The following is a 22,648-nucleotide window of genomic DNA, read 5'->3' as shown; positions in this document are numbered from 1 at the left end:
TGAATTTTTGACCGCTTGATTCAATGTTAATAGCACAAAATGTCATCATTGTGGAGCAATGAAGAGACTTATCAGTTTATTATAGATTTATATGAATCAGAGCCTGCAATTTTTTTTTTTTTTTGATGCACCATTGTGTGAACACCTACGTGATATAGGCCTACTGTTGCGCATTGCAAAGCATGGCTTGGCATGGACCATCCTTGACCACTGTGTACTGGAGCCTTTACACTTACGCCAGCGGTGCCGTCTCTAATACGTTCCTGTTAGGTACCTACTTGGTCGACATCCGCATCATGCGGATGCTCCGCATCGATTTTATGCGAATGCGGATGTTGAAAATAATGCGGATGTTCCGCGGATGCGGATGCGAATATTCGCAACATCCCTGGTGCGGACCCTCGTATTACTTGACAGAAATGTGGACGATTATGCCGTTCAAAAATTGTGTCATATATATATATAGCCACGAGCGGTCCTGTCGCTAGATCACAGATGCTGCTTAATTATTTTAATCATCTGTAAATATATAAAAGGCCTGATGATGATGCTTTACGCGGCCATTGCCAAGATGAGGGGGGCGAAGTGCACCTGCCGTGTTAATGCGTCGTTTAATTGTACATAAGCCCGAAGTACGGTAAAACCTAGGATTTACCGGAAAACCCCAAGTTTTACCGATGCTGATCGGTAAAAGCCCGAAATGTCAATCAATAATACCGGTAAATCAAAGAAAAATCCGGTAAATTGAGGGCCGCAAGAACCGTTACGGGTTTGTATTTGTAACGTCATAGAAGCGTCGGTTCCGCCAGCATCGTTGTTTAATCTCTCTCCTCCCAGCACGGCTTTGACTCCACATGAAAGTTCCCCTCACGGGGGCACTTCAGACTTTTAGGCCCAGGTGAAGATCGATACCCAGCCTTGCGATATTGTCAACAAAAAATTTGGGGCTCGCTGCGCTCGCGTTTTTGGCTGTTTTGGTTGACCCTGTATCTACATGTTAGCTTGACTGGTGAATGAATAGAGTTAGACCAAGAAAATTCTGCAATGATTTTGATAGCATTATAAGCAGTGCAGTGCAACTAGTGCAAATGTTATTTATACGTCATAATTTCATAGAAGTTTTGACGTTTAATAATAGTCCGGTGGCCGGCTGCATGAAACAAACCTCATCAAAAAATAGAATATACCTACCCTGTAGAGGTACCTGACATTTAGTAGCTTCCAACGCACTTGGTCGGCCTAGGCTTAACCTGGCAGATTTTGTACAAATGGCAAAAACGTTGGACAAAAATTCATCAAAAAAAACCTCATCGAAAAATAGAATGAAACTTGTATGGTAGGATACCTGACCTTGAGGACAGTAAAAAAAAAGTGGTCGGCCTCACCTTAGCCTGGCAGTTTTTGCAGTCCGACCAGATTTATTGGGTCACGTGAGAGCTACAATTTACCTCATCGAAAAATAGAATGAAACAAACGGATTATAATAGCTAAAATAAGCCTGTTGACGTATGTCTTGGTCGGCCTCACCTTAACCTGGCAGTTTTTGCAGTCCGACCAAATTTATTAATCATCAAAAATTTTTTATCGAAAAATCGTATGAAACTTGTATGGTACGATAGCTGCCTTTGAGGACAGTAAAAAAAAAGTGGTCGGCCAAATCCTGTGTTGGCAGGTTCCTGTGTCCGACCAATTTTGTGGTACCACGTGAGAGCTACAATTTACCTCATCGAAAAATAGAATGAAACAAACGGATTATAATAGCTAAAATAAGCCTGTTAACGTATGTCTTGGTCGGCCTCACCTTAACCTGGCAGTTTTTGCAGTCCGACCAAAATTATAAAAAAATCATCAAAAATTTTTTATCGAAAAATCGTATGAAACTTGTAATGTACTATAGCTGCCTTTGAGGACAGTAAAAAAAAAGTGGTCGGCCAAATCCTGTGTTGGCAGGTTCCTGTGTCCGACCAATTTTGTGGTACCACGTGAGAGCTACAATTTACCTCATCGAAAAATAGAATGAAACAAACGGATTATAATAGCTAAAATAAACCTGTTGACGTATGGCTTGTTACGGATGGCTTTCACAAATTCAATGTGGCGGTGTGCGGCAGAATCCACTTGCATCAAATTTGATGCCACACATTGTGACTGGACATTAAGAGATGAAATGTATAAGATAAAATGGTTTGAAGGGCACATAACGCCTTTGCGAGTCGAAGAAATAACAAGATGATTATGATTAACAGTAATTATTAACAATAAAAGGGTTATTTCCACTAGTTCCCACCTTTTACCACTGGTAACTACTGAGAAAAAAAAATCCTAGTAGTTACCACCAACTCGGTTTGGTGGTACCTACTGGGAATTTTTATTCCCAGTAGTTACCACTGGTAAAAGGTGGGAATTTTTTTTCTACTAACCGAGCTTCGAAGGAGAAATGCTACAGTTGATGGAAAAAAGGCTGATTTGATACAAAGATAATCACTTAATATATGTGAGGTTATCTTGTGTATTTTACCATTTATTAAAATTTTGGAAGGCTCACGTGCAGTTTTTCCTGTTATATTACAAGTGTTCGATTGAAAACTAAGCTTTGGTGTATACCTAGATCACCTGCATGTACAAGAAGGCGTTTCATATACGCCCGCCCATCAGATAGGTACACAAAGTCATGATGCGTATGGAATACAGCATGTGTAGCCAAGCCATTATGCCCTAAATTATGTACTACTTCGTTAAAACTTAGCTTACCTGTGTATTTACTCTTTCCAAAATATTTATCTTCCTTAAATTGCAGCCTACACAAACGGTCTTTGTCATTTGCCTTAGTTTTTGGTACTCAAAGCTTTTTCTCACCGATTTATGCATATCGGGTCCTTGGGAAAAAAGGGAGATCCTATAGGTATATTTCCACAATTTGTCGCACACTATTGCAGTATTGTGGAGAAAAAAAAACATACAACCGCATTGATAACCTCTTCCTTTGGGATTTGGAAGTCGATTAAAAAAGGAGAATGTTTACAATTTATTGGAAACAATGTATGTGATTTGACAGTGACAGCAACTCCACTATGGAGGCGCCACCTGGCGTGATAAAATGTCAGTTATGCCTCCTCATTCTATCTGTAGTGGAAAAGTAGGATATACGATTCAAAACTTGTCAAAAATCGATGAAAACCTTTTTATTTTTGACATCTGTGAGACATCATCTCAACGTAAGTGTTACTCTGAAACCACGTCGGTAGTTAGAAAACGTTATTTAGATATTAAGTAGATAGATTTATGAATAAAATTTGAACTGAATGTTTTCTTTTTTTTTAAAGCCCTCTAAGACCTCCATGGACTCATTTACTTATGACTTTTTTCAGTTAGCATTATTAAGTTCAAGCTGCGAAGAAACCATATTTTCAATAAAGAAATTATTATTCTTTATAAATGTGGTCGGACTGCAAAAACTGCCCGGCTAAGGTGAGGCCGACTAAGCCATAAGTCAACAGGCTTATTAAGCTATTATAATCCGTTTGTTTCATTCTATTTTTCGATGAGGTAAATTGTAGCTCTTACGTGGTACCACAAAATTGGTCGGACACATTAACCTGCCAACACAGGATTTGGCCGACCACTTTTTTTTTTACTGTCCTAAAAGGCAGCTATCGTACTATACAAGTCTGCAGCGGATTTGATAGCCCACGCAGTGAAAGTGTTATTTTAAACGTCAAACTTCTATGAAATTATGACGTTTAAATGACACTTGCACTGCGTGGGCTATCAAATCCGCTGCAGACTTTTTTTGGTCCGACTCTATGAATTTTACACGCTTTGGAATGAAAATTGTCGAGTTACGAATTTTTTTCAAAAAAATGTATGGTGCAGAAACAAGAAATCATTATTAAGTACCTACTCAAGAACCGCAAAACAAACCGTAATATTCTCGCAGATGGTTATACTACGAATTATTTGTGATTTTTTGGCATATTACATATATCCGTCACGGGTGCAGCTTTTTAAAAAAAAACATTAATTGTTTCTATGGAAAAAGCACGAAAACCAAAGTCAACTGTTGTGAGATATTTTGATTTTTTGTACCGGCTAAATACATTTTGTTTGAAAAAAAATCATAACTAGTATTTTCGACTCAAATCGTCTGAAACTTACAACTTAGCATAAACATACTGGGCAAGACCCATTTCAGTCAAAAACAATCTTAATATATATTATGTTGACTTTGGTTTTTGTGCTTTTCCCATAGAAACAATTAATGATTTTAAAAAAAGCCGCACCCGTGACGGATATAATAATATGTAGTATGCCAAAAAATCACAAATAATTCGTAGTATAACCACCTGCGAAGATATTACGGTTTGTTTTGTTTCTTGACTAAGTAATAATGATTTTTTGTTCCTGCTCCATACATTTTTTTGAAGTGAAAACTTCTTTAGCGGCGCTGAGCACTTTTTGAGGTGGGGAAAAAATGATAAACTCGATACAGCGTAACACATAACGCGTAACGACGACGACGACGGCTGACGTCATGTGTCACGCACAATGTTATTCACCAAAGAACTTTAGTCATAACCAGGTCATAACGTATCATAATCAGGTGAATTATTTAAAACTGGAACTTTTATATTATTTAAGCAATAAAGCTCAATGTTCTAATCTTGTACGGGCTGAAATACGAGAATCTCAGTTACATTCTAACTTTAGGTATTCAAATATAATTCAATAAAGCTGCATCTTGATAAAATCGCTAATAAAAGTGAAAACTCAGAATATCATGACCAAATATATTTAGATGCGAGGTCTGCAAGGTAACTTTACAATTTCTATTCGAATTTTAAACAATTAACGCTACAAATTTAAGCTCACTAGCCAGCAATTTCGGAACTAAAGTTTTTCAATAGTAAGGAGGATGGGTCAATTATACATAGGTAGTGCTGCAGACATTTTGGACTAGTCATTGAGTTTTCACTTCTGTCGGCACTCCAGGGGGCCGATTTTTGAAATTCGATCGTTCGATCGTTCGGAAATCGGTGGAAAACGGCGAAATGCTAATTTTTGAAATACTAGCGATAGAAATTGGGAATCGAGTGGTATTGACCACTCGTTTTCAATTCTATTAGTAGAATTTAAATGCCTAGTAGTAGAGATATTATTGAACGAAATTTAATACACGAAATCGAGTAGTCGAATTTAAAAAATCGGCCCCCAGGAGTGCACCCCGATTTTTTTTTTAATTCGTAACTCTCATTCCACAACTTTCATACCTAATCGTCTAAAATTCATAGGTTACTATAACAATGCCTAGCAAAACCGATTTCAATCAAGAAAACATAAAAATAACTTCGGTTTCTATGTCAATGACAGCCTAATTTCAGCCCACAGTGTGGCGTCAGTCCTCACAAATTGGTATTCAACCGTCCGCACCTCATTTTATCGGTAATATCGGTCAATATCGGCGGTTGAATTCGGCGAACCAAGTTGGTGTTTGCATCCGCACCTCCTGATTCGATTGGGCAATTTAATCAGATTGGCGTAAAATTTACTAGTCAGGATCAAAGAATATAATACTCACTAGGAGGTCAGGATCTGGTCAGGATACGCCTTTAGCCCCCATTCCCACGGGCGCTTTTACAACGCGCGTTATAAAAGCGTTTGAATGACACCAATAGATACATGTGTATTTATTCACACGACAGCGGTGGCGCTAAATAATTTTATCACGCGTTGTTAGATTTTCGACTTACCTAAGCCTTGGTCATTAAATCGAATTTAGAGTGCGGACAGATTCAAGCGCTTTTTAACGCGCGTTGAAAAAGCTCTCGTGCGAATGGGGGCTTAGAGTCCGTCGTTGCGACCGGCTGTAACGACCGATTTGTAAAAATGCATCGTTAAGCCCGCTCCACACTCGTGCGCGAATCGCGGCGCGAAGCCGAGTCTGGAGTCGATTTCGCATATCAGCGAACTAGACTCCACACTCGCGTTCGCGGCTTCGCCCGCGATTCACGCGCATAGTCTGGAGGGCGCTTTACATTAGGTCCGTGTTCTATGTATAAAGTAGCTAACACACTATCGCACCGCACCAAGGTCATTGAGGGACGTACCCATAAGTAAGAGGGAGAAAGAGATATCGCTTTCTTCCTCTTACTTATGGGTGCTTCCCTCAATGACCTTGGTGCGGTGCGATAGTGTGTTAGCTACTTAAGCCCCTTTAGCAATCACCGCTACCTGATTGGCTACTAGGCTAATCAAATTCAAATTTTTCAGTTATGACATTTATAATGGGACCAACTTCGTAATCACTTAAGCTTTTTTGGCCGTTTCATACATTTTGATCGAGTGGATGTCGACGTTTTCTATGGGAAGGCCAATATTTTTTTTGGGATTTCGGGGTTGGTCCGATAGAAAAAGTTGTTCAGTATGACCCAGTATGACGGGCGTAAACCATAATGCTATGTTGGGGGCTGCAATAGTGTCCTGGCTGCTCCTTCGTCGGATGCTATTGCAGCTTGTACGAAAGGCTTTAGTATATAGAATAAGTTAGTTGTAAGAATGTATAAATTTGTAGTTTTTTATGGAGCGACATGTTCACCTCAGTGACAAGCTCTAAAAATAAATAGAAAAAAAAAGTATGACGGGCGGCTATACTAATCTGTAGACACATATTATTAATCTGTGAGCTAGTTCAGCTAATATTTCACGTGCATCTGTTATTTGTGCACGCTTTTTGGAAATAATTATATCTCTGGCGTCAACAATCGGAATCTTTTTTTTGAGTTGAGGATTGCGATGTTGAGGCTTGATTTTTGATCTGAAAGAAATTCAATCAAGATTAATTTTATCATGAGCAATCCAAGCTATAGTCCGTTTTTTTTAGCATTAGAAAGAACTTCGCAGAAGTAAGCTTCTGGTTCCAAATCCGGCACTTTCAGCGGTAATAATTTGAAGTAAATTATATGTATTGACCATGCTACATTAGATAATTCAATAATTATTAACAATTAAAGAGCCCGATAAAGACTGCACGCTTGCTTCTGTGGAGTTCTTTCTAATGCTAAAAAAAACGAACTATATTCAATAGCAATACACAACAGTATAAGCAAGTTACCTTTTATTTTAATTCCGTCGTATTTGTATGATATCCTTTAAACTCTTGTCAATTAAAGGCATATCCAGATTAGTCAATTTTTCGCCAATCTGATTCAATTGCCCGATCGAATCAGGAGGTGCGGACGCAAATACCAATTTGGCTCACCGAATTCAACCACCGATAATGACCGATAATGACCGATATTACCGATAAAATGAGGTGCGGACGCAAGAATACCAATTTGTGAGGTTAGTATTTTCGTTCTGGGGCATTTATTCAATTTCATCATCATCATCGTCATCTCAGCCATAAGACGTCCACTGCTGAACATAGGCCTCCCCCTTTTTTGGGGGGTGAATGCCATAATCGCCACGCTTGGCAGGCGGGTTGGCGATCGCAGTCGAGTACACCGAATTTGAGGAACGCTGCTGCCTGTCCACCGGTGGTCTTGGACGTGGTTTAAGGACATACCCGTTTATTCAATTAAGAGGGCTCTAATATCACCATAAATCTAAAATTGGAGATTGACGCCAATTTCATTACTGATCAAATCGACCGATTCGATCAGTCCCGAAGGAATAAGGAAGTCTTCGTTAAATAATACAAAAAGAGAGTGTGTAACTCAGAAACTTAGGTCAGATCCAACGGTCTACTTCTGTTAAAAACTATTAATAAGAATTCTCTGTAAAGGCTTCGTCACACAGGCGCGTTTTCCGGGCGGCGCGTGAGCGGGGCGCGCCGCGTAACTAAAGCCCCTCATTCACACTCCTACCTTGTCGTCCGCCTCGCAGGACTACGGTGTAAGATATAGCTCACACACCATCCTACTTTGTAGTCCGCCTCACAGGACTACGGAGCAAGAAATAGCTTACACACGGTACTAAGGGCCTACCGCGAACCACGTTGGACGTGCTAGGCAGCACCCCTGCCCTGTCACACTTACGTACGAATTTACACGCGCGACGGAGGGGCAACACGTCGAACGTGGTTCGCGGTAGGCCCTCTGTTTTGCCGTCCATCACCAGTACTATGGCATCCTACTTGAGTTTGTAGGACGGCTCGTAGTCCGCAACCCCCATACACGATCCTACCCAACGAGGCGGATTACGAGGCGAACTACAAGGTAGAGTGTGAATGGGGGGCTTAACAGACTATCGCACCGCACCGTGACCTTGGAGTGTCGCACCCATAAGTGAGAGCGAGAAACGTATATCTCTTTTCTTTGTTAGTAGAAAAAGGCGGCAAATTGGAAAAATGTAGGCGCGAAGGGATATCGTCCCATAGAAAATTTTAATTTCACGCCTTTTTTTACTGACAAGATTTGCTTGACCACCTATAGCTACTTTACATATAAAACGCTCACGCCCCGCTCGCGCGCCACCCGTAAAACGCGCCTGTGTGACGAAGACTTAATTATAGTTCGTCAAACATATGTATCTCTGGTCAAACCAATTTGACAGTCAGTAAGCCCCCATTCGCACGACAGCTTTTTCAACGCGCGTTAAAAAAGCGCTTGAATCTGGTCGCACTCTAAATTCGACTTAACGACCAAAGCTTAAAGTCTAAAATCCAACAACACTGAATAAAAGCGTCACCGTTGTCGTGTGAATACATAAATGGTTATCCATTTGTGTCATTCAAACGCTTTTTTTAACGCGCGTTGAAAAAGCTGTCGTGCGAACGGGCCTAAGAACCAGGAAAACTATACTCATTTAAAGTAGCTAACACACTATCGCACCGCACCGCGACCCTGGTGCGTCGCACTCATGAATGAGAGCGAGAAACAGATATCTTTTTCTCGCCCTCACTTACCGGTGCGAAGGGTCGCGGTGCGTGCAAATTGCAGGCACCTTTCTCTGTCATTCTATTCTAATTATAGCTGGTTTTGCAAATCTTATCAATAAAAAAAGGCGCGAAATTCAAATTTTCTATGGGAAGAGATCCCTACGCGCCTAAATTTTTCAAATTTGCCGCCTTTTTCTACTGACCAGATCTGCTTGACCAAGTGTACATTTCATGGATCGAACAATTGTTTCCGTCTGGAAAGCCCCCTCCACACTCGTGCGCGAATTGCGGCGCGAAGCCGCGAACGCAAGTGTGGCGTCGATGTTCGCAGACAGCGAAATCGACTCCACACTCGCGTTCGCGGCTTCGCCCGCGATTCACGCGCATAGTCTGGAGCGGGCTGAAGAAAAATATATCTCTTTCTCGCTCTTACTTATGGGCGCGACGCACCAAGATCGCGGTGCGGTGCGATAATATGTTAGCTACTTAACCTTACCATTATCTGCTTATTTTTTGCGCATGGCAACATTACTGAATCGTAAACTTAAAAATCGTCGCCCCATCCCTAGAATATCACTCTATGTGTCAAATATTTATAGTCTGTGGTGTGGAGCGAAAAGTGGACGCCAATTATTGGGCTGTACATTCTTGGGTTGAGCAATCCCGGGTCGAACATTATCGGTACGGGCCAATAATATGCGACCAATATTCGGCGTCCACTAAATGGATTCGTGTTATTGGGTCGTGTATTATTGGGTTGAGCGTTATCAGGGTGTACAAGCTCGGTCCGTGCCAATAATACGAAGCCACTCTTTGAACAGGGCAGTAGTGTACAACCCAATAATACGCATCCAAAAAAGTGGACGCCTATTATTGGGCTGTACATTATTTGGTCGTGTATTAACCGGACTCCTCAAATCGAATTGGAATAGAATAAAAATAAAATTCTATATTGAAGAATTATGTACAAAGTGTTAATGAATTGCTCAACCTTGTAATGATCAGTTCCTGTGTGGGATTACCGACGGATTAATACTACGAAGCAGGAGGAATCGCGGAAGATGTGGTAAGTGTTGTCATCGCTATTCACAGAGAACCAAACATCAACATAAAAGTAAATATTTTACTTTAATTTCAGTTCCGAACCGTTACCAAAAGAGTTCGAAAAGACCTCCGATGTTTTACCATTTACAAAATATGGAGTATCTACGTTGGAAGAGTTCAAAAAGGCTGAAGAAACAGTGCATCATTTAGAATGGCTAAAGAAAGTGGGTTTAACGAATGAGGAAATAAAACTGTATCAAGACGATGTAGCAGGCCTTCTAGATCAGCGGCAGAAGATAGAATCCGGTGTTTTGAATAGCCAATTAGAGGTGATACATAAGAAAATAAATGATTATCAGAATAAAGCAGGAAGGTATGTGTTTACTTACTGTAGTTTGATGCTTATTAGAATTAAACCATTTATACATATACATATAAAGAATTAGTTCTAATTAGGCTGCATTGTACGGGAGTGCTTTTTATAACCATACATTGATGGAATATACTTAGTTTTTATTAATTACTTACTTTATTAGATTTTTGTTGGTTTTCAGTTCAGATCAATGTGATAACCAACCAAGCACCTCAAAACAACAGGGAACAGATATTTTACAAAGAATACATAAGAAACCAGTAAAATTCTACCAGGAAGGCCATCCTATGCATGAATTAAAAGATATAGAAGATAATCTATTTAGCCACTTGAAAGATGACAACATAATTCCTATTACTAAGCGGCGGAAAATCTTACGGCGCCTAGAACGTAAGAAAGAAAGAGTGCTTGCGCAAAGTATAGAAGTTGGTACTGTACCTAATGTGTCCAAGCCTCCGAAGCCGGGCAGCCTGTGGGATGTTAAAGAAGTCCCAAACGGACTCAAACCGGAGACTTCAAAAAGCAATCAGATAATTGGACCTAAGAAACAGACTATGTATACTATTAAAGATAACAAGATTATGCGGTTGGAGCCTGTGCGGCAAGAGGAACGGCCCGATGAATATCAGGCAGTAGATATAGTGGTGCCGGTCAATGCCGCAGAGGAACATTTGTTGGAGGGAACTAAAATGTGTGTTGATGATATTAAGAAGATTGAGAGGTTTAAAGATTACGAGCCAGGCATACCTTCTAAGGTGAGAAAATGACTATAATGGAGATCTAAAAGCTAACATTGCTCTAGAAATTTACTAAAACTTTAATTCTCATCATAAGTAGTTGGTATAAACAACTTATTATCATTATAAATATTATAATTAACAAAGACGGATTGTTTAGAAATGTATTTTGAGTGTAGAAACAATTTTTTCCTACTGTGTTATGTAAAACTACCATATCAAGTAGATCCTTTTATATTTATATATTTGTCACTTTATGAACATTCGAAATCTGCAGGTACTCTACCTAAAGAATATCGCCCCGGCGGTGACGCAGGAGCAACTGTCTCTCTTGTTCAACCAGTTTGTGCTGGACAACGGCGGGCCCGTGGACATCCGACTGATGACCGGACGGATGAGGGGACAGGCGTTTGTGGCGTTTCAAAGTCAGTTTATTTTATTTTGTAGTCTTTGGCTTTGGTGTGCTTTGATTCGCGATAGTTATTCAAATACTGATGATTCTCATGAATGTTTATTTAATTTTCTCAAACATGTATGAAAACATTGTCATTGAGTTCGTAATTCTACTAATATAATTATAATATGAAATATGAATGTTCCAACATTCATTCAATTTATTTCCTTCACGCAAAATTAGCTAAACGGATATCAATCATATTTATTTTTGTACTCGGTTTATAACTTAGAAATGGGCATAGGATACTTTTATCCCAGAATTCATCTTATTGAAAAATAGCCTAGGAGTACTAAGGAGGAGGGGGTAGATAGTAGAGTAGATATTGAAATAAAATAACCCATTGTTATTACAAACTATTTATTGTATCCAGATGAGGACGTGGCGATACAGGCGATGCAGGAAGTGAATGGCACCATCCTGAGCGGGCGGCCCGTCATCGCGCAGTTCGGCCGCAACAGCAACCGGATAGACGACAGATAAACCGGCAACAAACACTTTTACAACCACACTCTTTTATCGACCGGGCGTTGGTGTCAAACTAGCTAGGTGTACACTTTCGTGTTATGTACTTAAATTTCATTAGAATCGTATATAAAGCCAATTTCTCCACAGACTTGGTAGCGAGCTAGCGAGTGTGGAAAAGCTGACACTTTCACACTCTTGTCACTTGCTACGTTGGTAAGGACTTGAACTCTTGACAACATCATAGTATTATTGATCCAATATTCATGATATTTGGCAGGAACATTACATATTCCGTTTATGAAATATTCATAAAATATTCATTAGATTTAGACATGATAAAGATAAAAAATAGTTTATTCAAGTACGCATATTACAATGCGCTTATGATGCGCATGTGCATAAATCAGTAAAAATTGACATAAGTATGTTAAAAATTGGCCAAAAGATAAAAATGTCTTCTTTCTCCGTGCCTCTTCCCATTTCATTTGGGGTCGGCCCTCTGAATATGCTTCCGCCATTTGGCTCCGTCATAGTAGGTTTCTTGTATTTTTAGCGACTGTTTCTCCAGATTTCTCCACCAGGTGGCTTTTGGGCTAGCGAGGCTGATGGTTGTTTGCCTATGTCAATTTCAAGAGCAATTTTTACCGGATGATCTTTTTCTCGACGCACGCCAAAAGATAAAAAAGTGTGATTTTAAAAGTAGATGAATCTATTAACAATAGTAGCGTATACCTAGGTCTAAGTTTCACACACTTTACAAGACTTAATTTATTCATGCGATTTCTTATGCACGATCATGTACTACAAAAATAACAATTAAACCTTAACCACTTACAACTTTAAACCTTTTTATATGCTACTATTATTTATTTATCACACATCGTATATAGATAATTTACAAAATGTCTAACTTACTTTAAAGTATTGACGTTTGAACCAGGGTTTCACAGGGGGAAATAAATCCTGTGAATTTCTAGTTTAATTTTATTTATTAATCTAAATCAAGAAGAGAAATTATCATATTTTGTATATAAGAATTACATTTCTAAGCACTACAATCGTCTTTTTATAACCCATAATAAAATTATAGCCTAGTTAATCTTACAAAATCCAAATGTAGACATATTCATGAAGTAGGTACTTAATTTACACAAAAAATACAACTTAGAATCAGTAGCGCATTAATTCAACGGTGTCAACGACATTAGTATTCCTATAAGTTCCATAGTTACAAATAGAAATGGTCACATTTTAGTAGCCAATATAATATATACCTACCACTAAATTATGAGTTAACGTTTGACATAGTTAACCTTCTCAAAATATTACACGAGGTACAAAACCTTATAAATACTTAATCATAAACATTACAAACCTCAAAAGTCAAAATGAGAGATTAAGACAAACTATTATTAGATAATCGAGGCTTTTAGCGCGTTTATGGATAACGCCATAAAACAGGCAGAATCACTAAACGCATGTTTAAAATATACTGAACGTTTACTTCATTTTTTTAGCATTAGAAATAAGGTAAACAATCTTGATGTGTCTTTTAATTGAAAAACATATTTAAAAAATAAGTTACGGCAAATATGTAACAATTATGAATCTAATACGATCATTTATGTTCTTCTGCTTTCATTAAGTAATAGTTATTGATTTTTAAAAAGCGTTTTTGAATTAAAAGACATGCCAAGATCGCTTACCTTCTTTCAAGTTCTTTCTAATGCTAAAAAAAACGAACTATAGTATAATTATGTTGAAAACTACTCTCCGTAGCTCGAAAAATCACGAGGTCATATTGGCTTTATTTAAGAACAAAACCATACACCCGAGAGTAATGCAAATAGTGAAAATTCTTTCAAGACCCATTTTCGAGGTTGGAGTAGCACTTTAGTTCTTACAAGTAAAACCACTGAATGCACTACGTGTCTATTCACTGGGCGTCCTTCGAGGAGGACTTGCGCCGTCGCTTGACGACGCGTTTGGGTGACAATCATTCGGCCTCTTTCTTCGCAGGCGGCTCCTCGGCTGTGGGAGAGAGACGACATTATATATTGATATTTTAGAGAATTTAGCCATAGGTAAGTGTGAAAATTGTTAGACACCATTTGAAAGCGGATGAGAGTGGATATTAGTACGATTGATTAGTGAAAATAGTGATTGTTTTGCTTCCAACTCAGCAGATATCAGTTTTAATGGGAAATTGAAGAATCCTATAAGGTTTGATTACATTTTACTTACCGCAAAAAAAAAATAATTGAATGCTACTTGTTGCTAGGTTCAGTAGTAGGGTAAGGTCTAGAAGTTTAACGATTTTGTTTAGTTACCTATTGTTGGCTGTCCGAATTATTTGATCCTCTGAATCGGAAATTACGTATTTAGGTAATCGTAGAATTCGGAAGTCTCGCCCTTTATCGGCTAACCATAGCGTTCTGCTCTCTTAGGACTACAGGAAAAACATACTTATCTTAGTTTAGTGCAGTCACGCTGATGTCATGTAGATTTGACGAGTGGGTATACAGTATACAATATTCCAGCTATGTACAGGCTGTATGCAGAGGGAAGATTCAAAAATATGTAAAACACTCGTGTACAGTTTTTGATCTTAATCCGCAAAGATTTATAAGGGAGAGACTATTCAAAAAGATTTTAGTGTCGTTGAGTCGCTTTGCTACAGGTAGCTAAAAGTAAGTACATCCGTTCGACCCCAATTTTGGGGTTTGCCATAAGCCGCGCGTGGCGCTGTCGCCACCTAGCGGCCATATCTGTGCTGATCGTAACAGACGCGTTTTGTTAGAGAGTGATTCTTCTGTACCTAGTACTATTTATTCTGTGGTGGTGGTTTGCAAGTAAATTAAGTAAACTGTTCGCAAATGATTGCAAAAAGAAATGGACAAAACGGACTACAGATTGATTTTAAGGTTAAAATCAGTCCGGCTAGAAGCAAAACAGACATACAGTCGAATCGGCTTTCAATCCTTTTGAATAGTCATTCTGTGTAGTGTTCGGTATGTGCGACTCACTCGGGTAGTCCGGCTGCGGGTGGTGCGGGTGGTAGTGTTCGGGCAGGTAGGGCCGCGGCGGGTAGCCGGCCGGGAACTGCGGGTAGCCCGGGTAGTAGCGCGGCGCGTACGCGTACCCCACCGCTGCCCGTAGTGGTTAGTTACATGATGATAGCAATGGCGGACTAACTGCTCCGTTGCTTTAAAACTTAACTACGGCGTTTAGATTATATACAGCTGTTAGTTCGCCACTTCCAATTTAAAAAGGTGCTATGCATTAAAGGTCAATCTTAAGTTATCGAATTAAATCTAAAGTACTTAGTTACTTGGTGCCGTGAACAGGATATTTACTATTTAGTATCTAACAAAGACTTATTGATTGTAACCTCTGTAAAGTCTAAAATAAAAACCCGCTACCAGGTTTGACAACCGAAACAGATGCTGCTGTACTGCATCATGTTTTCTGGTCACTTAATTGTCAAACGTTGAAATTTGGACAACCAAAGTTACCGTATATTGTACGGAGCCGTACAGCTCCATCTCGTTTAGCTGTCTGATTTTAGGCACGAAATTGTCTTAGGTTTTTGTCATCTTACACAATTAATAAAGTAAGGTCAACGATGTCAGAATGTTGGCAATCTGATCTAGCATTGTGAAGAGTTACAATGTTGTAGCGAGCGATTGCTATATTTAACTCTGTCCTTATTATTTTCAATCGGAAAGTACGTTCCGTACGGCCTTACTTTAGTTCTAAATTACACTAAGATTGACGATAAGTTAGGACCTTTTTTGAGATAAATCAGTTGGTAAATTATAGAAACATCCGTTTAAGTGAAAAGTTACACCCGGAGAGAAGAAATTCTTAGCCATGAATATGCGTATTAATTTAGAAAAAAAAACACAAATTTTGTGTAATTTTGATTAAAGTGGCAGGCTAGCGAAACATTGCATATCGCATTGACTTTTTTGAAAATTCTTTTTTATCGAATTTATATTAATATTTCTTTTTCTCTCAATTTAATCAAAACCACGACCAAACATAGCACCTCAGTTAATTTGTGCTGGTCGGTTAATAAGTGCAATTTTAGAATTTAGTAGCAATCCGTTCATGTAATTCCAAAGTAATAAATGTGCCAATGAGTAATACTGAGTACTATATTGAATTGTGTACTAAGGAAGTTTTACTTGTTACAGGAATTTTACTTTAGGTTTCAGTTGGAAAGCGTACAGAATTTGTAGATTTTAAAATAATTCTATTTTTTATTCAATATAGTACATCAAACGTTATGAATTTTTGCAAGTTAGTACGTAAATAGCTGAGCTCCTCTATTATGCACCATATTTAAAAGCGAGCGAGGTGTTCAGTTATTTTCGTTTCAGTGTAAATGGCAATGATTGCAAGTGTTATAAAGCTTCATAAACTTTCTAACAGTCCTCATTCGAAATATGAAAGCAAATTAATGTTGGCACTCTGCTATTCGGCGGGTGAATACGCATGCCCGGTATGGCACCGCTCCCCCCATGCAGGACAAGTTTCTTCAGCACTCAACGACACGTGTCGCATAATCACCGGCTGTCTGAAACCCACTCCACTCAGCAAACTCTACCCCTTGGCGGGCATAGCGCCCCCGGAGACCCGCAGGGAGGTGGCCTGCGCTGTTGAAAAACTCAAACAAGAACAAGACCCAAGACACCCTCTCCACGGCCACAAGCTTCCACCGTCGCGACTAAAGAGCCGAAAAAGCTTCATGCGGTGCACTACCGCTATCAGTGTTTCGCCACCCGAAAACCGGCTGGCACAATGGCGAAGTACTCGCACCCCTCCCGATGACTACGTCCGTCCTGCCGAAACGCTCCCGGCTGGACATAAAGAACCATGGCCGATCTGGAAAGCCTTAAATAGGCTGCGTTCCCAAGTTGGCCGCAGCAAAGAGAACCTAGTAAGGTGGGGCGGCCTGAATGGCTCGGATACTCTATGCGTGTGTGGCACGGCTCCCCAAACAATGATACACATGCTGTCCTGCCCAGCGAACCCGCACACATGTTCCGTGCAAGATCTACGGGACGCAACAGACAGGGCATTAAGCGTCGCTACCTTCTGGTCCCGCTTAATATGAACGAAACCATCGACACGAGAAGAAGAAGAATGTTGAAAAACGCTGGTAAACATTATCAATTATTGATTATTTTTTCATAGAACAATTTTCAAAAACTAGGCTTCATTGAGGAAAAAACAATTCCGTTACTTTTTTCATTACTTATTTAAATTGGCGCAAAGCTTATACGCAAGAATGAGGACTGTAATTATAGTTCGTTTTTTTTAGCATTAGAAAGAACTCCACAGAAGCAAGCGTGCAGTTTTTATTAGGCTCTTTAATTGTTAATAATTATTGAATTATCTAATGTAGCATGGTCAATACATACAATTTACTTCAAATTATTACCGCTAAAACTGCCGGATTTGGAACCACAAGCTTACTTCTGCGAAGTTCTTTCTAATGCTAAAAAAAACGGACTGTAGTGTTATGAAGTGTTTACATACGACACATGAGTGGCTACGTTAGTGTGGACACTGACCTCCGGGCGGCGGCGGGCCGTGCGGCGCGTGCGGCGGCGCGGTGGCGGTGGGCGCCATCATCATGGCTGCTAAACAAACGTTGTATGAATATGCTATATTAAGCGTCACTTGCATCCCACTAACCTAGGGTTAACCAGTTAAAGACATTTTCTCAAAAATGGACGCCAAAGTCGACTTTGCCGTCTAAAAAATAGGTCGCGAAGCGCGTAGTTCATGGTCAGTCAAAAATTAAAAAGTTAAAAGCATTGCAGTCTCGATTTTGGGACTGCAATGTTGCATACAAATTCCATTATTTGTCGAGTTCCAAACTTTTTAAAAGTTGAAATGATCATATCAAATGAAGGCACAGGCCTATTAAACAGCCAAACAGATGATTAGTACCGCGACTATTTAGCTGTCTCAAATAGGTTGGTGTATTTTCGGCAGAAAATACACTTCTATGTTTTTTATTTAAAAAATAAAAAGGCGGCAACGCCTTTTTTCTGTGAAAATATATACGTAAGAACGTTGGTTTTGTAAAATATTTCTATGATATTTATATTTATTGCACCATTTTTGAGAAAAGCACTATATGCTCTCGGCACGACTCGGCTGGAAGGCTACTTGCTGGCTTCGGATTCAATTAAACGGACTCCCAAGGTCGTCCGTTTAAAACGAATCCTCAGCCTGCAAGTAGCTACTTCCGAGCCTCGACAATAATGTACTATTTTTAGATACTTCCGGAGCTAAGGGGCTATTCATAAATTACGTCATTCCAAATTAGGGGGGGGGGGTCTGGACATCGGATGACGGTTGCATGAAGTAGGAGGAAATGGGGTCATTTGAAGCATGATTTTTGGATGATTATAGGGGGGGGGGGGGGGTGACGTAATTTATGGACAGCCCCTAAGGCTGCTTAGGAATACAGGAAAAGTGAGAAATTCACCGTCTCGGGCGAGACCTGAACTTGTGATATTGGGTTATTATGTGTTCCGTACTCCACATCGGATATCTTCATTGAGAGAGTAACGCGATCGTTGACCAATGATGCCGCTAGCGTCTATGTAGTCGCTCCGCCCCACGCCGTGACGTAGTTCCGCTTCCACTTCCTGCGAACCGTTGCTCGCTTCCCGCCACTCGCCACCGCCATGTCATTGTTTCGTCGACCGTCTTGACCGATGGTCCGCAAATATTTTTTTGCGTATATTTTTGCAGCATGGTGCTTTAACATTTCCGATCCAAAGCTCGGTCGATTAAATAGTGAGATACGGCAGAGATCGCCACTATTAGTCTTTTGGCGGTCTCGCGATCGAAGTCATCGAACGGTGCTTTTCGATTCTACCCACTTTTTTCTTGCTAAATTAATTTTCACATTCCATGCTGCTAAAATCGTTACCGTTAACTCGCATTTTCGAGATCGAAGTAGGAAGTGCGTCAGTGGTTTTTGTTAACAAGCGGTAACAAGTCGCTCCGCATCGGAGAGGGAACGCGCGGTCATCGTGCCTGCAGGCGGGGGCGGCGCCCGGGCGGCGCGGAGGCGGACGGCCTGCGCGCGCTGGTGTCGGGTGCCGCGCTTCGCTGATAAGGAGGTTTGGATTGTCTCGAACCATCCGGTGAGCCAGTTTAAGATATTCTAATTTTATTGGCGTTCAGAAGTTACTTCGTCACTCGCGGAGGGTTCTCAGGCAGTAGCCTGGGAGTACCTCGTGTTGTTAGTTGCGGCGCGCCCGGGGCGCCCCGTCCCCCGGCGCCCGCCCCCGCCCGCGCGCGCCGCGTCTTCTGCTGTCGTCCAAGGTGACTCCGAGACACCGCGACGCTGCGGGCCACGGTGGACGCCTCCTCCAGTCCGCGGGACTCCGAGAGACGTCACACGCCCGCTCCTGTTGCTGCAGTCGCGGTGCGGACGCCTCCAGTCCGCGGGACTCCGAGAGACGTCACACGCCCGCTCCTGTTGCTGCAGTCGCGGTGCGGACGCCTCCAGTCCGCGGGACTCCGAGAGACGTCACACGCCCGCTCCTGTTGCTGCAGTCGCGGTGCGGACGCCTCCAGTCCGCGGGACTCCGAGAGACGTCACACGCCCGCTCCTGTTGCTGCAGTCGCGGTGCGGACGCCTCCAGTCCGCGGGACTCCGAGAGACGTCACACGCCCGCTCCTGTTGCTGCAGTCGCGGTGCGGACGCCTCCAGTCCGCGGGACTCCGAGAGACGTCACACGCCCGCTCCTGTTGCTGCAGTCGCGGTGCGGACGCCTCCAGTCCGCGGGACTCCGAGAGACGTCACACGCCCGCTCCTGTTGCTGCAGTCGCGGTGCGGACGCCTCCAGTCCGCGGGACTCCGAGAGACGTCACACGCCCGCTCCTGTTGCTGCAGTCGCGGTGCGGACGCCTCCAGTCCGCGGGACTCCGAGAGACGTCACACGCCCGCTCCTGTTGCTGCAGTCGCGGTGCGGACGCCTCCAGTCCGCGGGACTCCGAGAGACGTCACACGCCCGCTCCTGTTGCTGCAGTCGCGGTGCGGACGCCTCCAGTCCGCGGGACTCCGAGAGACGTCACACGCCCGCTCCTGTTGCTGCAGTCGCGGTGCGGACGCCTCCAGTCCGCGGGACTCCGAGAGACGTCACACGCCCGCTCCTGTTGCTGCAGTCGCGGTGCGGACGCCTCCAGTCCGCGGGACTCCGAGAGACGTCACACGCCCGCTCCTGTTGCTGCAGTCGCGGTGAGGACGCCTCCAGTCCGCGGGACTCCGAGAGACGTCACACGCCCGCTCCTGTTGTTGCAGTCACGGTGCGGACGCCTCCAGTCCGCGGGACTCCGCGCTCCTATTGCTGCAGTTGCGGTGCGGACGCTTCCAGTCCAGCGGGACTCCGAGAGATCCGCGTGGCTCTGCGAGACGTCACACGCCCGCTCCTGCAGCTGCGGGCGCATCGCGGGTGGATCGCGCCAAGGTGAAGGCGGACCGCTTCTGCGTCCCGACTGCTCGAGCGGAAGGAAGGTAAGTTACGTGTAAGCAGTGGAAATGCTACGAGTACAGCGACGATCGCCGCGTTGGTTGCCGGCCGTCATGACGTCGCTGGTGACCTACGCGCCGGTGGTGGCCACCACGATGGCACCGCCGAGGGCAACAGCGTCGCCGTGATGATGCGTGCAACTACGAGCCTAGCCATCGGCGCCTCCCGTGCCGGTAACGTCCGTCACGCGCACCGGCGCCTGTCGAGCTGGCCGCCACGACGGCGCCTCTCGCACCTGAGCCTGGCGACGGTGGCCGCCATGATGGCGCCGCCCGCTCGATGACACCGCCTGCCCCCCGAGCTGGCCGCCACGATGGCGCCTCTCGCATTACGCATCGACGCGGCGGCGGCGGCTGCCACAATGGCGCTGCCCGCCACGATGATGCCGCCCGCCACGATGGCACCACCACCTGCGCACTGGCGCCTCTCGAGCTGGCCGCCACGATGGCGCCTCTCGCCTCACAGCAGTGCCTCCCAGACCAGCCAGCCAGACGGCGACCGCCTCATGCACCGGTGCCTCCCGAGCTGGCCGCCACGATGGCGCCTCTCGCCGCACGCACTGGCGCCTCCCGAGCCGGTGGCGGCGGCCGCCACGATGGAGCCGCCCGCCTCACGCGACAACGCCTCTAGAGCGGGCCGCCACTATGGGTCCTCGCCTCACGCACCAGCGCTTCCCGAACCAGTGGCGGCCGCCATGAGCCGCCCGGCCTCAGGCACCGATGGCGCCCCTAGCTTCACGCACCGGCGCCTCCCGAGCGGCGGCGGTTGCCACAATCACGCCGATGCTGTCCACCGATGCTGCAACTACGACGATGTCGTCCCTTGCTCGCTGGGCGCCACAGTATCAGTTTTGTCCTGTCCACATGGTTCCATTGAGTTACGCAGGCGCCTATAGCTATGGTGCAGGTATAGGTATGGTATGGTACAGCACGAACAGACCGCTAAGCTCTTGGTTTCGGTTAAAGAATCCTCCGGCGACGGCAGACAAGGTCGTAAAGAGCCCCGTCCTAGCGCGGCTCGACTGCCCGGAGTTGAAAGCGGTAAGATATGTCGATACTCAGAGGAAAATACGTCGTGTTCCCGGGCTTCATAAAGGTGCTGATCGACTTCGCTGTGTCGCTTCGAAGCTCCTACGACTTCTCGAGGCCATGGAGTGGTCCAACCGGAGAACAGCTAGCGACAAGGCCCTGTGCGACCGCTCGAAACCGAGGTGAAAGGCATCGAAAAGGTCTGCAGACTTCACATAATTATCTCTGCTTGCTCGCGCTCTCCAGCTTAAGTTCCGTCTTACAAAGACGAACTCGTGCGAAAAGCCATAATAAACAAAATGGGACAAATAAACCCGCTGCGCCTGAACAAGCTTGAGTTTCCGGTGCTAAGAGAAAGGGGCCAGGAGGACTCCAGCAGTTTCCATCTGTCTGTATTCGACTTTATCGAAACAGTTTTGTTACGCAAAGCGCCAAAATCGATTTTAGACTTGATTTCATCAGTTCGATTTCCTTAAAAGCATGCTACTAACTCGATGCCCTATACTAACTCGATATAGGGTGTCTCTTCGGATAAAGCGAATTAGACCATCACGCTCCTAGACATCACCTGGGACACGCGGCACAACACACCGATTGAAAGTTTTCTTTTTCGCGACATACAGGCCTGCATTGCTGCAGAGTTTCTCGCAGAAATGAGACTCAATGCCTTCTGTTCAGTCTCAAATTCGCAAACTTTAGTTCATGGAGGAAGGTGAAGCCTTCGCAGTCCCCAGCAACACGGAGCTGCCGAAAGCCTCGCACCACTTTCTTCCTCATCTTATGCAAGCAGTCCGTTACAATCTCCAATATTGGTAGACAATGTACGAGGTAAGGCCCTTTCAGCGAAGAGTAACCGTTAACGGGCCGCATCTGCAGCGCTGACGACAGAAGTGTAAACATACAACCGCACCGGTACAGTATACATAAAACGACGGCGACACTACATCCCTTCCGTTACTACGGCTGTCGCAAAAACTGCTGATGCCAGCAGATCGTCTACAGGTCGCGCTGGTTGCTTGCTACTTGCCAGGTCGGTACAACCCCCGAGGGCAACGGTTTATCAAGAAGTCACTGCGCGCCCGAGTGGCAGCTGCGCCCAGCA

The 22,648-nt window shown here is 43.5% G+C and overlaps 2 protein-coding genes across 7 annotated transcripts in view; one reads left to right on the top strand and one right to left on the bottom strand.

The window, feature by feature from the left end:
• Positions 1-9,770: 9,770 nt before the first annotated feature.
• On the top strand, positions 9,771-11,994 carry LOC134670920 (RNA-binding protein 41-like). The gene is made up of 5 exons (XM_063528753.1): positions 9,771-9,941; positions 10,014-10,292; positions 10,474-11,047; positions 11,307-11,454; positions 11,857-11,994. Exons 1-5 carry the CDS (start codon positions 9,937-9,939, stop codon positions 11,964-11,966), a joined length of 1,116 nt encoding a protein of 371 aa, XP_063384823.1. The 5' UTR covers positions 9,771-9,936; the 3' UTR covers positions 11,967-11,994.
• The window catches only part of LOC134670912 (SWI/SNF-related matrix-associated actin-dependent regulator of chromatin subfamily E member 1-like), a 382,337-nt gene continuing 371,515 nt past the window's right edge, over positions 11,827-22,648 (bottom strand). For 4 of the 6 annotated variants that reach the window (XM_063528737.1, XM_063528738.1, XM_063528741.1 and 1 more), the window contains 3 exons: positions 17,534-17,599; positions 14,978-15,100; positions 11,827-13,982 (listed from right to left, as the gene is read on the bottom strand). In XM_063528737.1, coding sequence (XP_063384807.1) covers positions 13,948-13,982; positions 14,978-15,100; positions 17,534-17,599 — 224 coding nt within the window. In that variant the 3' untranslated portion in view covers positions 11,827-13,947. The remainder of the gene's footprint in view (positions 13,983-14,977; positions 15,101-17,533; positions 17,600-22,648) is intronic. The other 2 variants (XM_063528740.1, XM_063528739.1) reach the window with 2 other exon arrangements.

The sequence above is a fragment of the Cydia fagiglandana genome, chromosome 14 (assembly GCF_963556715.1).
Source record: "Cydia fagiglandana chromosome 14, ilCydFagi1.1, whole genome shotgun sequence".
Classification (NCBI taxonomy): domain Eukaryota; kingdom Metazoa; phylum Arthropoda; class Insecta; order Lepidoptera; family Tortricidae; genus Cydia; species Cydia fagiglandana.
The sequence above is the reverse complement of the archived record's forward strand: the minus strand, read 5'-3'. Positions and strand labels throughout refer to the sequence as shown.

Bases quoted from the DNA above. Each gene is read 5' to 3' on its own strand.
- LOC134670920 (XM_063528753.1), top strand. The intron at 11,048-11,306 runs GTGAGAAAATGA...CGAAATCTGCAG, and splicing joins AGCCAGGCATACCTTCTAAG to GTACTCTACCTAAAGAATAT. The intron at 11,455-11,856 runs GTCAGTTTATTT...TATTGTATCCAG, and splicing joins GGCGTTTGTGGCGTTTCAAA to ATGAGGACGTGGCGATACAG.